Source organism: Ascaphus truei, chromosome 3 (assembly GCF_040206685.1).
Source record: "Ascaphus truei isolate aAscTru1 chromosome 3, aAscTru1.hap1, whole genome shotgun sequence".
In the NCBI taxonomy this organism is placed as follows: Eukaryota; Metazoa; Chordata; class Amphibia; order Anura; family Ascaphidae; genus Ascaphus; species Ascaphus truei.
In genome coordinates this window covers 193,682,616-193,695,417 of record NC_134485.1, presented here as the reverse complement: position 1 = coordinate 193,695,417, position 12,802 = coordinate 193,682,616, and the positions used below count along the sequence as shown (strand labels likewise).

At 40.6% G+C, this 12,802-nt stretch overlaps 1 protein-coding gene across 2 annotated transcripts in view; it reads right to left on the bottom strand.

Moving 5' to 3' along the window:
• Positions 1 to 1,444: 1,444 nt before the first annotated feature.
• The window catches only part of GAS2L2 (growth arrest specific 2 like 2), a 63,269-nt gene continuing 51,911 nt past the window's right edge, over positions 1,445 to 12,802 (bottom strand). For both annotated transcript variants that reach the window (XM_075589868.1, XM_075589867.1), the window contains exons 6-7: positions 9,057 to 9,339; positions 1,445 to 7,361 (exon numbers count right to left, since the gene is read on the bottom strand). In XM_075589868.1, the coding sequence (XP_075445983.1) occupies positions 5,414 to 7,361; positions 9,057 to 9,339 (2,231 nt within the window). In that variant the 3' untranslated portion in view covers positions 1,445 to 5,413. The remainder of the gene's footprint in view (positions 7,362 to 9,056; positions 9,340 to 12,802) is intronic.

The window sequence follows — 12,802 nt, the reverse complement described above, 5'->3', positions numbered from 1 at the left end:
AAACCTGCCAAAGCAAGAACAATTGCTTCACACAGCATCTAATTCTGACCTTCCATGTTGTGCTCAAACAGCTCCCCCTGGCAGTGCAATCTGGTACTGCACCTTTTGGAGCCATTTCTCTTCTGTTAGTATAGTACAGAGGTGGGCAACCTATTTTTCAATGCAGCCACTTGTGTGTCAAATGAGAAGTGAAAATCGCCACACCATGTAAAAATAATGAAATTAGGTTGCGCAATCGAACATTTAACACTTTAGCTGGTGCAAAAATCTGGCGTACACACACTGTTCGTCTGCTTCACTCACCTCGGCACTATCACCTGCTGCTGGTACACTCACCTCGGCACTATCACCTGCTGCTGGTACACTCACCTCGGCACTATCACCTGCTGCTGCTTCCCTCACCTCAGCACCATCACCTGCTGCTGCTTCCCTCACCTCAGCACTATCACTTGCTGCTGCTTCACTCACCTCAGCACTATCACCTGCTGCTGGTTCACTCACCTCGGCACTATCATCTGCTGCTGCTTCCCTCACCTCAGCACTATCACTTGCTGCTGGTTCACTTCGTTGACTCATTCAGAAAGCGGAAACAAGCACACGCCATCAAGAAAATGTTTATTTTACAGTGGGAGCTGGCAAACTCATTCGCCAAACTTTCATGGCCGATTCGCCACTTGTGGTGATTGGCGTCAGGGTTGCCCACCTCGGGTATAGTAGAACCACCTATTACCATTTTGCAACTTGACTCTCTTGGCTTTTTAGACTTCCACAGACGTAAACACAAAACATCTTGAATTCCTTACCAATGTACTAGAAATTTAGATTTTAAAAAATAATAATAATTCTGAATGAGAAAATTGTCACGTTTACTTTTGTTTATAGGTTAGAATCAGTGTTGGGAAAAAGGGACGGCTCTCCACTTATGGCACTTCCATGTCATCTGCAAACTGGGGGTCTATTTATCAAATTCTCCCAGCTGCAAAACTGAACAACAACAAAAACTGCAACAAATTCACCAAGGAAAACCGTTCCCACTGAAACCAATGAAGTTTCCTTCTTTGATAAATCTGGAGCAATGTGGTTTTCATAAATTTTGCCACAGCTTTGCAGCCAGGAGACATTAATAAAGAAAACAGCATGACAGTTCATTAAAGGTGACTACCCGCGCCCACCCTTGCTTTAACCAGCAGGTACATGAGATAATCATTGGCCCCTGTTCAAAGGATTTTCTCCTATCCTTTTCTTGTAAACTATTTTCTAAGTAAAACATGTAAAAAGAAATACCCACTCCATTCATCTTCTGGAGCTGGATTGGCAAAATCAACAAAGTTCCCACATTTGCCATTAAGATGTGAACATTCAGAATACCTGTTTGTAATACTACTTTACAGGTGAACTCAATAAGTTAGAAATCTGAGTTCCCTTTACGCAAAAGCAGTCGCACTTGGGAAATAACGTTTATTAACCTTGCCTAATTCTGTGTACATCAGTGAAATACGTGTGATGTCCTTTCAGTGAGACTGTCCCTATCACCTGTACCCTGCAGTGCCTTATTGTTTTAGAGTCGGGGTGACATCATCACACAGTGTACAGGCATCTGGAAACCTATTCTGATTTATTGTTGGCTTCATTTGTGTATTGGAAAAAGTGTATATAACAAAACATGCAAACCGAAACGTTTAATACAGCTGTAATAAAAAGACATTTAGTGTCCAAATGTTCATAAATATATTTAAAACAAGGATATATATATACAGTAAACAATTTGCACACAGTCACGCACATCACAGATAATTCTGTGAATATAGAGAATACCTTGGTAATATATAACGAAATTTGAAAATACTTACATGGGCTCAATCTGAAGAGGTGGTGTTTGTAATGACATATTGAGAAATAAAGTGTGCATGTATAAATACAGATATGTTATGATGGTTCTAAACTAGACATGATCGTTGTGGTAGGTACTAAAATTGATAACATCTCCATTAAACAAGGTACAGAAAAGACATTATTATGAATATACTGTAGGATGATAATAAGGCACAGGTGTGGTTAAATGTGCTGAGTGCAATAGAAACGATCACAGCATAATCAGTGTAAAACTCCCATTCACTTTTCCTGCGATCTCGCTGCGATTGGCTGAATTGCAGCTTAATGCATAAGTAACTTTGATTCACTAAGCTCCGATAAGGGATGTAGCAGCGCAAACTCGCGTTAACTTCCATTGACTCGCATTGATAGCCCCTATAGGAGCTTAATGAACCCAAGCCATACAGTCTACTTTATTTTCTTGCATGGTCCCGCACAGGGGCATTCAGTCTACAAACCTTTTCCAAGATCGTGACTTTTAGAAATTCTCATGTAATCCGGGTTTTCCCTTAACCCCTTCACAGCCAGAGATTCCCGAGTTATGCAAATTTCAGGCCTCTCTGTCAGCGAAGGCGTTAAACAGCTATACTTTCTATTTGTTTTTAACATGTGAGCCTGGAAGGACTAATCTCCACTGATATTGTCCTGACACCCTCCATCTCTCCGTGTGCAAAATGATGGCAAGAATGGACAATGCGGCACATTTTTCAAGTATCTGTACGTATTATTTATCGCATTGACTTAAATGGGAGTTAGCGTCAGAGCGGGTGCAATAACCCATACCGGCATTTGATAAATGAGCCCTAGTGCGCCATAATTACTAAGCAGTCTTCAGCAATAAGGCACCTTCAGGTGATAGAAGATGCCTTACAGCCCATTCAAGTCAACTACAAATAAAAAATAAAAAAAATGTAATATATCTATTTTTTTGTTTGTTTGTTTGTTTGTAACAGCAAACTTTAATGCATTGCCCCTTTACTACCAGAAGATCCAATAACGCAATGTAAGATGCAAGCATTTGGGTGCTTTGTGTGCTGACCTGGCGACTTAACCAGAATATTCAATCACCATTTCGGCTGTTCCATGACTCTATAAAGAAGGTAGTGTTGTAAAGTTAGGAGTCATAACACAGTCAGTTGGTGATTACACTGTGTTGCTTAGGTGTTCTCAAACCAGAGGTAAAAACTGTTCCATTATAACAATTGTACATTTTTAGATCAAATTGTATGTAGTATAATAGATCAACATTTCATTATGGCATTGCACAGTTTGGCAGAAATCACAAGATAATTTCTCGATAAATTCTATTTCACAGAATATTCCACACCCAGTAGTAGTATTGCATTTTTCTTTAAATGCCAATAAATCAAGAACCTTTAAAACTGGACCATCTAGCCATGTATTTTCTACACTGCGCCACAGGGATGCAAAGCAATGGTCTGTAGCTCCGTTACTTTTCAGTGTAAAAGTTAAGGACTTGAATCATAATAAAAGTCCTTGTCCATAATAATTTCACCCTCTAGTGGACAATGGAGTCCCAGGATAACAGCGTGTCTACTGCAGTTTAACCCATTTAACTTGTGAACCTGAAAATAGAACATATACACAAGCTGTGTCGTTCAGCTCTAAAACAGGATTGCGAGCCACATCCCCCACACCAAATATCTCATTGCAGTTGTTTTCAACGCCAAATGTACCCATATCAATTGAGAGGGCTTCCTACCCATGATGGAGTGCTAAGTTAGCATGAAATGCGTTCAGGTCATGAGGCTCTGAAGATTGTTTAGATTCTCGGTGCACGAGCAGTTTCTGGCCTAGATGGACTAAGCTCGGTTAGGCTACTCAACGTAACGTTAACCTAAGTTAACGTCACTTTAAGGGTAATGTTGTATTCACTAGACAATAATGTAACGTTGGGCAATGTTTTCTTCCGTAAAGAGCGTAGTGTCAGCTATAACGTACGTTGGTGATAATGACATGCAAATTAGGTATGATCATATCGTCCCCTATTTACTAGACTCTGTTGAGGGTAATGCAGGGACTTGACGTTATGTTATTTAAGTTATAGCCCTCAAGCTTCAACCATCCCATACTAAGGCACATTATTCCATTTTCTGCAAAGCGTTCTTCCCCTGACACAGAAATATGTTAGCCCCACTCAGATGAAAGTAGCATACCGGCGTAGCCTTCCTCAATTCTTCCCAGCTTGAGGAAGGCTACTTATTGATGGGGCCTTAGGGCCTGGAGATCAATTATGTAACATTTTCTCAAGTTTCCAGAGAACAATATCTACAAAAGCTAATTGTACAAAAAAAATAAGAGGGGTTTAGTTTTGATAACATTTTGAAATTCTAGCACATGAATGGAGAAAGATTTGACATATCAATCCCTGAATTTCTTGCAGCAAAGTTTTCATCCCATCATGCATAACTTAGAGAACCTAATTGTGTGCAAATACAGAAAAATAATTGGAAAAGTGGCAAATTTGTGCTTGCGGATTGAGATTTCACAGGGAATGGTGCTGAATTCCTTCCGGGCATATTATAGTGTGAAAGTACTGTACACTAATGTTTTCATGTTAATGTTACATTCTGCATGGCACACAATCCCAGCTATTAAACAAAAGTGTGATAGCTGTGATCTGACTAGTTAGGTTGAATAGATGTTCACATGAGGACAGATCTGATATTTTGTGAATCTCCTCCGTACTACAGGCCTAACAAAGGAAATCAGTGCTTACTTAATGCATCAGATTTCCTCTCTGGGTACCATTCTCAAAGATCATTGGAGTGGCTGGAAATACTCTATCTGAGAATTGAGATTCATTACGAATTATTGCTTTTTCTGCAGCATCACAAACCTAACCTTCTCATCAACCAGTATTCTACATGGTTACATTGAAGAGGACATGTTGGTGCTACTCCAGAAGGAGCAGATACCAGAGCAATACCCAATTAATGTGAATGTAGAGCAGCCACTCTGATTTTTCCAGTGTCACCAATAACATCGCTAATCAAAAGTGGCTTAATGTGGACAGCTAAGCAGGAAATCTCAACTTCTGGATATTAGATATAGTTTTGTATAGCTCCTCCACATAAACTTTATTGTTTCTAATTCCAGGTTTAAGAAAAAGTACCCCAACTTTCATTGAATTTGGCTTTCCTAGTCGTGGATTCAGTTGCAATACAGTACTTGCATAGTATAATAAAGTTAAAATAGAGCTCCCAAGTTCGTGGTCTTCCCACTGTTTGTTAAAAGCTCTTGAAAAGAGGGGTCTAAACTTTTCAGCCATAAGTAGGATCAAATTGAAATATAAACCCCAACAACATGCCATTACACCATCCTGATATCATGGTCAGCGGTTCAGGACCATTTCTCTTTTGGGTTTGGCAGAATTCACAGTTCTTTATGGAAAAGTACATGTTGAACATTACTTCCGATGACTTTATGGGCTTAGAAGATATAACACTAGTATATGTCCAAGACGCGGATGAAAAAGGACACATCTTACATTGACGTTTTGGCAAGGTTTTAGAATTGCTCACACCCATGATTCCTCATCCTCATCTGTTTTGCCTGGGTTGTTTACACCACGGCTTTCCTGTTTGAGAGAATTTGTAGCTTGTGGGGAAGCAGAAATTTCTGAAGACCAAGCTTCATCATCAGAACTCAGGTCTTCTGTGCTAGCCGCTGTACACTGGGACATATTCAGACTCTGAACTCCTGCTCTCTTTGCGAGTTGGCTCTGTTGACTTCTCCCTGGATGCTTGGCACTGGTCCTGTTTTGCACTTGCCGAAATGCAATAGGGGTAGGGATTCTTGACGGCTTTTTTTCTGGCCTGTTGTCTTGTCGAGGGCGGATTTTTGGCCGCAGCTTCAGCTTGTAAATGGATGGCACTCTTTCTGGCTTCTTCAATGACCTTTTAAGCTTGGACCCTTGTAGTAAATTGGACTTCTCAAGGCCAGCTACTTCTTTTGGAGAACTGATCGATACAGTCTGGGGAACAGGTAGAGTTTCTGAAGCTTTCTTTTTGATCTCCATTGCCAGATGTCGAGCTCTTTGAGATGGTAATTGCTTCAGATTGCTTCCCTTTGCTTCAACAAACGACATTCTTTTTTTTACAGTGTTTTTTTGCGTTCCTGATGGTTCTTTCTTCTCATGTGTCTTATTCCTGTGAGGCAAATCTCTCTCTGTAAAATGTTCTACAGTGCCTTTTGGAGGTATTCTGGAAATCCAGTTTTCCACATCAACTCTGTTAAGTTTCATGCGGCCCTTGGTGAGTTCCATAATCACATCATCATAGTTTGCCCCAGACGGCCATTTGGTGTTGATGTAGACCCCACTCCTGGGTACCTCTGCTTCTCCTCCTGGAGTCTTTAGAGTATTTGTTAGTGAAGACACTGTAGATATTGAAGACCCTAGCACATTAAAGTCACGAACTGCAGTATCACTGGCTACACTGCGCTCTGGGGTGAAATCTCTGAGCCTATTCTCCAAGTTATTGTTTTCATCTGAATCCCCCTCCAGCGCTTTGATGTTTGATAAGATTTCATCTTCCAAACTCTGATACAGCTCCTTCTCTTGTTCTGGGTCAATGGGTAGGGGTGTATACATACAGTCTCGTTTAACATTGTCTGAAATATCTAGGGCTTCCAAACTGCTGTTAGCTTGTCTGGAATGTACTGTCCAAGTTTGGTTGGAGTCTTTGTCCTCTAGTTGTGCTACTCCGTTCTTGTTAAGCTGGATTGTTGGAGTTGGCATGCTAGCTCTTGCATTCCTGTGTTGTTGACCATAAGTTTGAACACTTGTGGATTTAAGCTCATCATGAGAAGTGGTGTTTTCTCTGCCCACAGACTTACCCCTCTCTCTGTACTGTGGTTCGCTAAGGTAACTTCTGCTTGGTGTAGATGGTCTGTTGAAAACTGGGGTGGATTTGACACTATTCCTGGTTATTGTTTCGTGTTTTGCTGGCTGGCTAGGTTGCTTAGTTGAAGGAGACCGTGTGAAGTTATCTGAATGGATCTTGAGATTTTGTTCCGCTCCTTTGCCGTGCTGGTTATGGAACAAATGGATATGCTTGGTGGGACTGGGAGGTCGAATGCAGCGAGAAGGTGTTTTAGGCCTTGATTCCTGAGGGTTGGTGGATTGTTGAACACTCTTTCGTATCTGCTGGATGTTGTCCCCTTCTGCCGTTGACTGTGCCTTAACCTGCACTGTGTGTGTTTCACCAAAACGAGCATCCTTTATCCGTGGTTCCTTTAGGCTTAGAACTGGGCTTTCCCCCATCTGTCTGCCTCTTTGAATCTCGGAAGAAATTGCAGAAGGCGATGAATTCTCTTCTTCGCTTCCAGTTAGCTGGGATCCCAAAGAAGATGTAGAGAGACGATGCCTATCACGCTCAGATTGTGGTAAGAGGAGTTGCTGGCCAGCTTGGCTCTCCTCAACAAACCGCTGTCTCCTGGAAGGAGTGGCTGGGCGTTCCGGTGCCCTGTGATAGACGAGACATATTTCCATTAAGGCCAAAGCATTACATGAGAGGCTCAATCATTTTTGCTTGTTTTACTAAAATAAATGTAAAATATAACTATATTATTTGGGATACGCATTTCAAGTGACTGCACCTCTAATACTGGACAAGTTCTCCGTTTTCCACTTTATAGTAAGTGCGAGTCAGTGTTTTCTGTGGTTCCCCATCTACAGTATAATTAACATTATAGTTACAGTACACTTGGCAAGTTTATATCTAAATTTGCAAACCTCATTCAATACACTTTAGTGATTTTCTGGCCCATATGGCAGAGCAGGAGACAGAAATTGAAAGGATCTTGCTAGTCTACCTCCTAGTAACAATGTGTTCATAGCTGTATGATGGATTCTCTCTTAATACTTTTAGAAAACCCTGTTAGCAGGATATGGATTAAAAATTATATTTTAGAGTATATTCATGTATTTAAGCTGTGCCTTGTAAGTATTACCATCGGCATGCCACCCACTTTTTTTTAGTTTTTTTGTTTGGGAAGCACGGGGTCCCCAGAGCTGAACCGCTTTCATTTTGGCTCCGGGCGCCCCCTGGTTCTTGAGACATACTGTACAACGAAAGGCAGCACCAGTACTTTGCTATATTTCAATCCCCTCATCACTCTGGCCAATAGGAAACATCTGTCATGGCTTACTCTTGGGCCTAGTGTAATACTGGAGATTTAAACAGCCATTTTGTTACCTCTGGAAGGGACGGTGCAAGTACTATCTTTATAAGTATGTATGTCATGAACCAGGGGGTCCCGAGCTGAACTCTGTTAATTTCAGCTCCTGGGATCCCCCTTCCTATCCATGTTAAAAAAAAACAAGGGGGATTGCTCCTTTAAAGTTGGAGAACTACTTTGCTTTCAATGCTCTAGTACAGGGGTGGCCAACTCCAGTCCTCAAGAGCCACCAACAGGTCAGGTTTTCAGGATATCACTGCTTTAGCACAGGTGGTGCAGCCTTCAACTGAGCCATATGTGCTGAAGCAGGGATATCCTGAAAATCTGACCTGTTGGTAGCTCTTGACTGGAGTTGGCTACCCCTGCTTTAGTACCACATCACAACACATATGAACTTTGCTAAATACGAAGGCAAGCTAGCATTTAACACGTCGGATGGCATTTTTGATGTCTGTTTTGATATGCTTAATATAGCAGCTTTTCACATTTAGAACCCAAAGGGCACAATGACAACACATTCTGCTTCCATAGAGACTAGTCAGTGAATCATAACTGGATGAGTTTACAATGGTGCAAGTGATCTGTGCTAACAGGACCTTCCAAAAATATTTTTTCAATATCAGCTATTCTCTGCTCGAAGATTTAACAATAATTTAACTGGCTAGGATAGTAGTTTCGTTTTAGGTTGTGATACCTTTTAGGGGTGAAATTCATACATGAAATTACAGTGTACAGAGCTTTCGAACCCTCGTAGATTTCTTCTTGAAACGCAGTTGATTGAAAAGGTATAGCAAATAATGTTTTTTTTTTAAAGAAGAATTTAAACATCTACACTAAGTAGATATATAAAGTCCTACTACAGACAGAATCCTACTAGAGAAAGTAACTATAAATGTTACCTTGGGACAATGAACGCAGTGGGAATAATGGCACTCTTAATAAAGTGTTTCTGGCCAGACTTGTGCAGAGCTTTTGGTTACCTGGTTGGAATAGTTCTCTTGTGATTGGTCTGCACGTGTGCGGTCCTGAGCCCTGCAGTCCTATCGCTTCTCTCTGGGGAGTCTGAAGACGAGTGGATTCTGCTGCTGACAGTTGTATAGGTCCTCCACTCCACTGGAGGAAGCGGACTTTGGGATCTGCTCACTATCAGTGTGGTCTGGGACTTGTTGGGATTGTCTGACCTCGGTGTTAAGCGAGCTTTGACCTCGTGCACGGGGGCTGCTTGCTTCTGTGGATTCCCCAATTTCAAAGTTTGTTTGTGTGCTGTAAGACAATAAAACAAAACATTTCTTTCTTGATTTATGGATACACTGGAGTACTTGCAGCGACCACGTCATGAGTTGTGGCAGGCCAAGGAGCCCATGACAGAGTAGCAACGTCTCGGTCTCTTTGTTTTTTTTTCTAGGGGAGATTGGGTTCTGTGCTCCTTTGGACGAGGAACGGAAGAGCAGTCTCCAGTGATGTCAATATCATGTGATTGCTCCAGAGGAGTGATCGCATGATCGTAATGTGCCGGAGGGACTGTGGAACTCTGGAGTTAAACAAATGTAATTACACTTAAAGCAAAAAAATTGGCTATTGTGGTTGAAAATGAAGAATAATTTTCTTTTCATTTACAGTAGGCCTCTGAAGGACGTACTCTGCCATGCTCCCCCTCCCTCACCATCCTACTCGCCAACAGTGGTTCCAGTAAAGACTTCAGTCCTGGGCCCCCAGGAAAAACATGTTGGTGGGCGTATTTAGGCAGCGCTGTATGAACAATATTGCAGACCTGCTCCTGCTCAGAAGATTAGTCCTGCTCAGAATATCTCACAATCTAATTTTGGGGCATGAGGCACGGGAAGGTGAAATTATTTGCTCAAGGTCACAAGGAGACCTGACACTGGGATTTCAACCAAGTTCTTATGCTTCAAAAGCAGTGACATTACCCCTGAGCCGCTCTTTTAGACTTATAGAAGAATAAACTGTATAGACAAGGAGCTGAGAGACAGACAGACACCTATTTATGGAGATGCAAGGTGGGTTTTGATGTAACAGTAATAACAGGAGGTGAATGAGTGATATAAAATTTGGCTTTTAATACAGAACTTAAAATATGTGATAAATATACACAAAAAAGGAATATGGAATATATATATTCCGAGAGGACTCAGGATAACAAAAAAACCAACCTTTGAGGCAAACGAGACATTTACAGCCAGTTGGAATACCATTTTGGAAGACTGCTCTGTCTCTCTCATTAAGCTTCTAGTCTCCTATAGAGAGGAGAGATTGGAGGTCTTGGGGAGAGAGATAGCCCAGGTTCAGGCAATTATAAAGCCATTTGAAGGAAAGGAAGAATTCATCTCATTAGACGAACTAGTACACAAAAGAGTAATTTCATTTGAAAAAGAAATTATAGAGAGAAAAACAAACAAACTCAAACGTGATAAGGATGACTATGCTAATAACAGAGTTAGAAACTGGAAGAGAAATAAAGATTTTAATAAACATCATAGATATGGTCGATCCTATTCCGGTTACAGAGAAGAAAATAGAGGTAATAAACATTATAAGAAACCTATATCTAATGAAAAAGAGAAAAATGAAATCATTACACTGATAAAAGAAGCACGGTTGGATAAGAAAGACAAACGTGATAGACTTTGCCCCTTGCCCGATACTCCCTCTGCAAACTGCTCCACTTCCAATCAATATTCTGTATTAAGAGTTGATTGTGAGGACAATTTGGACATCCAAGAGCAGGGTGCAGGGGCGGTGAGGGAGGGGGCAAGATCTAAAACATCTCACAAGGGATCCAACAGCAACATTGGTAATACAATTTCACCTAACAAATCTCACAAAACTGCCTCTTTTAGAACAAAGAGAAAAGGAGAAGAAATACCCACTTTGGGAAAAACAAGTCCAACCACTACCCCGAAGGAAACGAGATTCAGGGGAGTCAGAGGAGGAGCAAAAAAGCAAAGACAGAAGAAAATGAAGTTGATGGAGGCTACACCTACCAATTATGGTATTTATAATCTATCCTCACACACACTAACTCCATATCATTTAACACTATTAGCTAAAGGTTTATCTTTTTCTCCCAGTAGCACTCCCAATAGGTTTGACTTATTTGTGGATTTGAATCGGTACATTCGTAAGCTGACCCTTATGCGACACTTTACACTTAAAGGGGAACAGACTCAACAAATTAATTTTAACACCCAAGAAATAGAGTGCATTAATGCTCTTACGTCTTTTTTGGTAGAATCTGAAACTAACACCAGTTACAACAGTACACAAATACCAACTAAATTTAATGCATTGGTAGATCCTCTAAATAAAAGATTAATACATGACGACCAATTACTTGATAATTCATTATCTGACATTACAATTCATGAGGAGGATATGAACTTATTAGCAGATCCCAGTCCATCTTTACAAACCGACCCTTTGAGCAATACAATTTACAGGCCATCACCTTTTGCTCCAAAATCGGTATACTTCCCCTATCAATCAAAGGGGAACTTTATCGATACTTTTTATACATTGGTTCTTGGGGACCTAGAGAAGCTATGCCAAAACAATGTAGAACTAAAACACAGTAATTTAACTAAAGAAGAGACTGCAACCATGATGGATATAAAGAATAACTTTGATCTTATAGTCCGCCAGGCAGACAAGGGTGGTGCTATTGTTCTACAGGATCGTGTTGACTATATATGCGAAGCCCATCGCCTTTTACATGATTCTGTATCTTATACCACACTAGATGAGGACCCAGTTATGGGCTATCAGTTGGAATTTCAGAATCTCCTCCAGGAAGCACTCAATAAAGGGATTATCACTAATTTAGAGAAAAAAAATTTATTCACCAAACACCCTAGGACACCTATATTTTGTCACCTGCCAAAATTGCACAAAGATAAAGTTAATCCACCAGGGAGGCCTATAATATCGGGGGTGGAATCGATGACATCCAACTTGTCCCAATACATTGACTATTATTTACAACCGTATGTCATAAATTTAAAATCACATATTAGGGACACGTTGCATGTCATCGATTCCACCTCTGATATTATTTGGAAGGATACCTTTCACTGGATTACATGTGATGTATCCTCACTGTACACCTGTATTGATCACACTAATCACACTAAAGGTATCCAGGCCATTAATCACTTTTTTGAATTAGACACCAACCTTCACCCTTCACAAAACACTTTTCTTTTAGCATGCATTCAATTCATTTTAAGTCACAATTATTTTCTATTTGAAGACACATACTATTTACAAATCTGTGGAATGGCTATGGGTACCAGATTTGCCCCCAGCTATGCTAATCTCTACATGGGTCTGTGGGAGAGTACCCATGTGTGGGAGAATGCTAGTCTGAGGGGTGGTCTGGTTTACTATGGCCGTTTCATAGATGATATCATTTTTATTTGGGATGGTGATAGGGATATCCTGGAGGAGATTCTGTCATCCTTTAACATTAATGAGATGGGCCTTAAATTTACACATACTGTACATCCTAGCACCATTATCTTTTTGGATTTGGAACTATTTATTGGCACAGAAAATCAGATTCAAACAAGAACACACTTCAAATCAGTGTCAGCCAATAGCTATTTACATTATGGTAGCAACCATTATAAAAAGTGGCTAAACAACGTGCCTAAAAGCCAGTTCTACAGAATTAGGCGTAACTGCTCAAAGGACTCTGACTTTACATCAC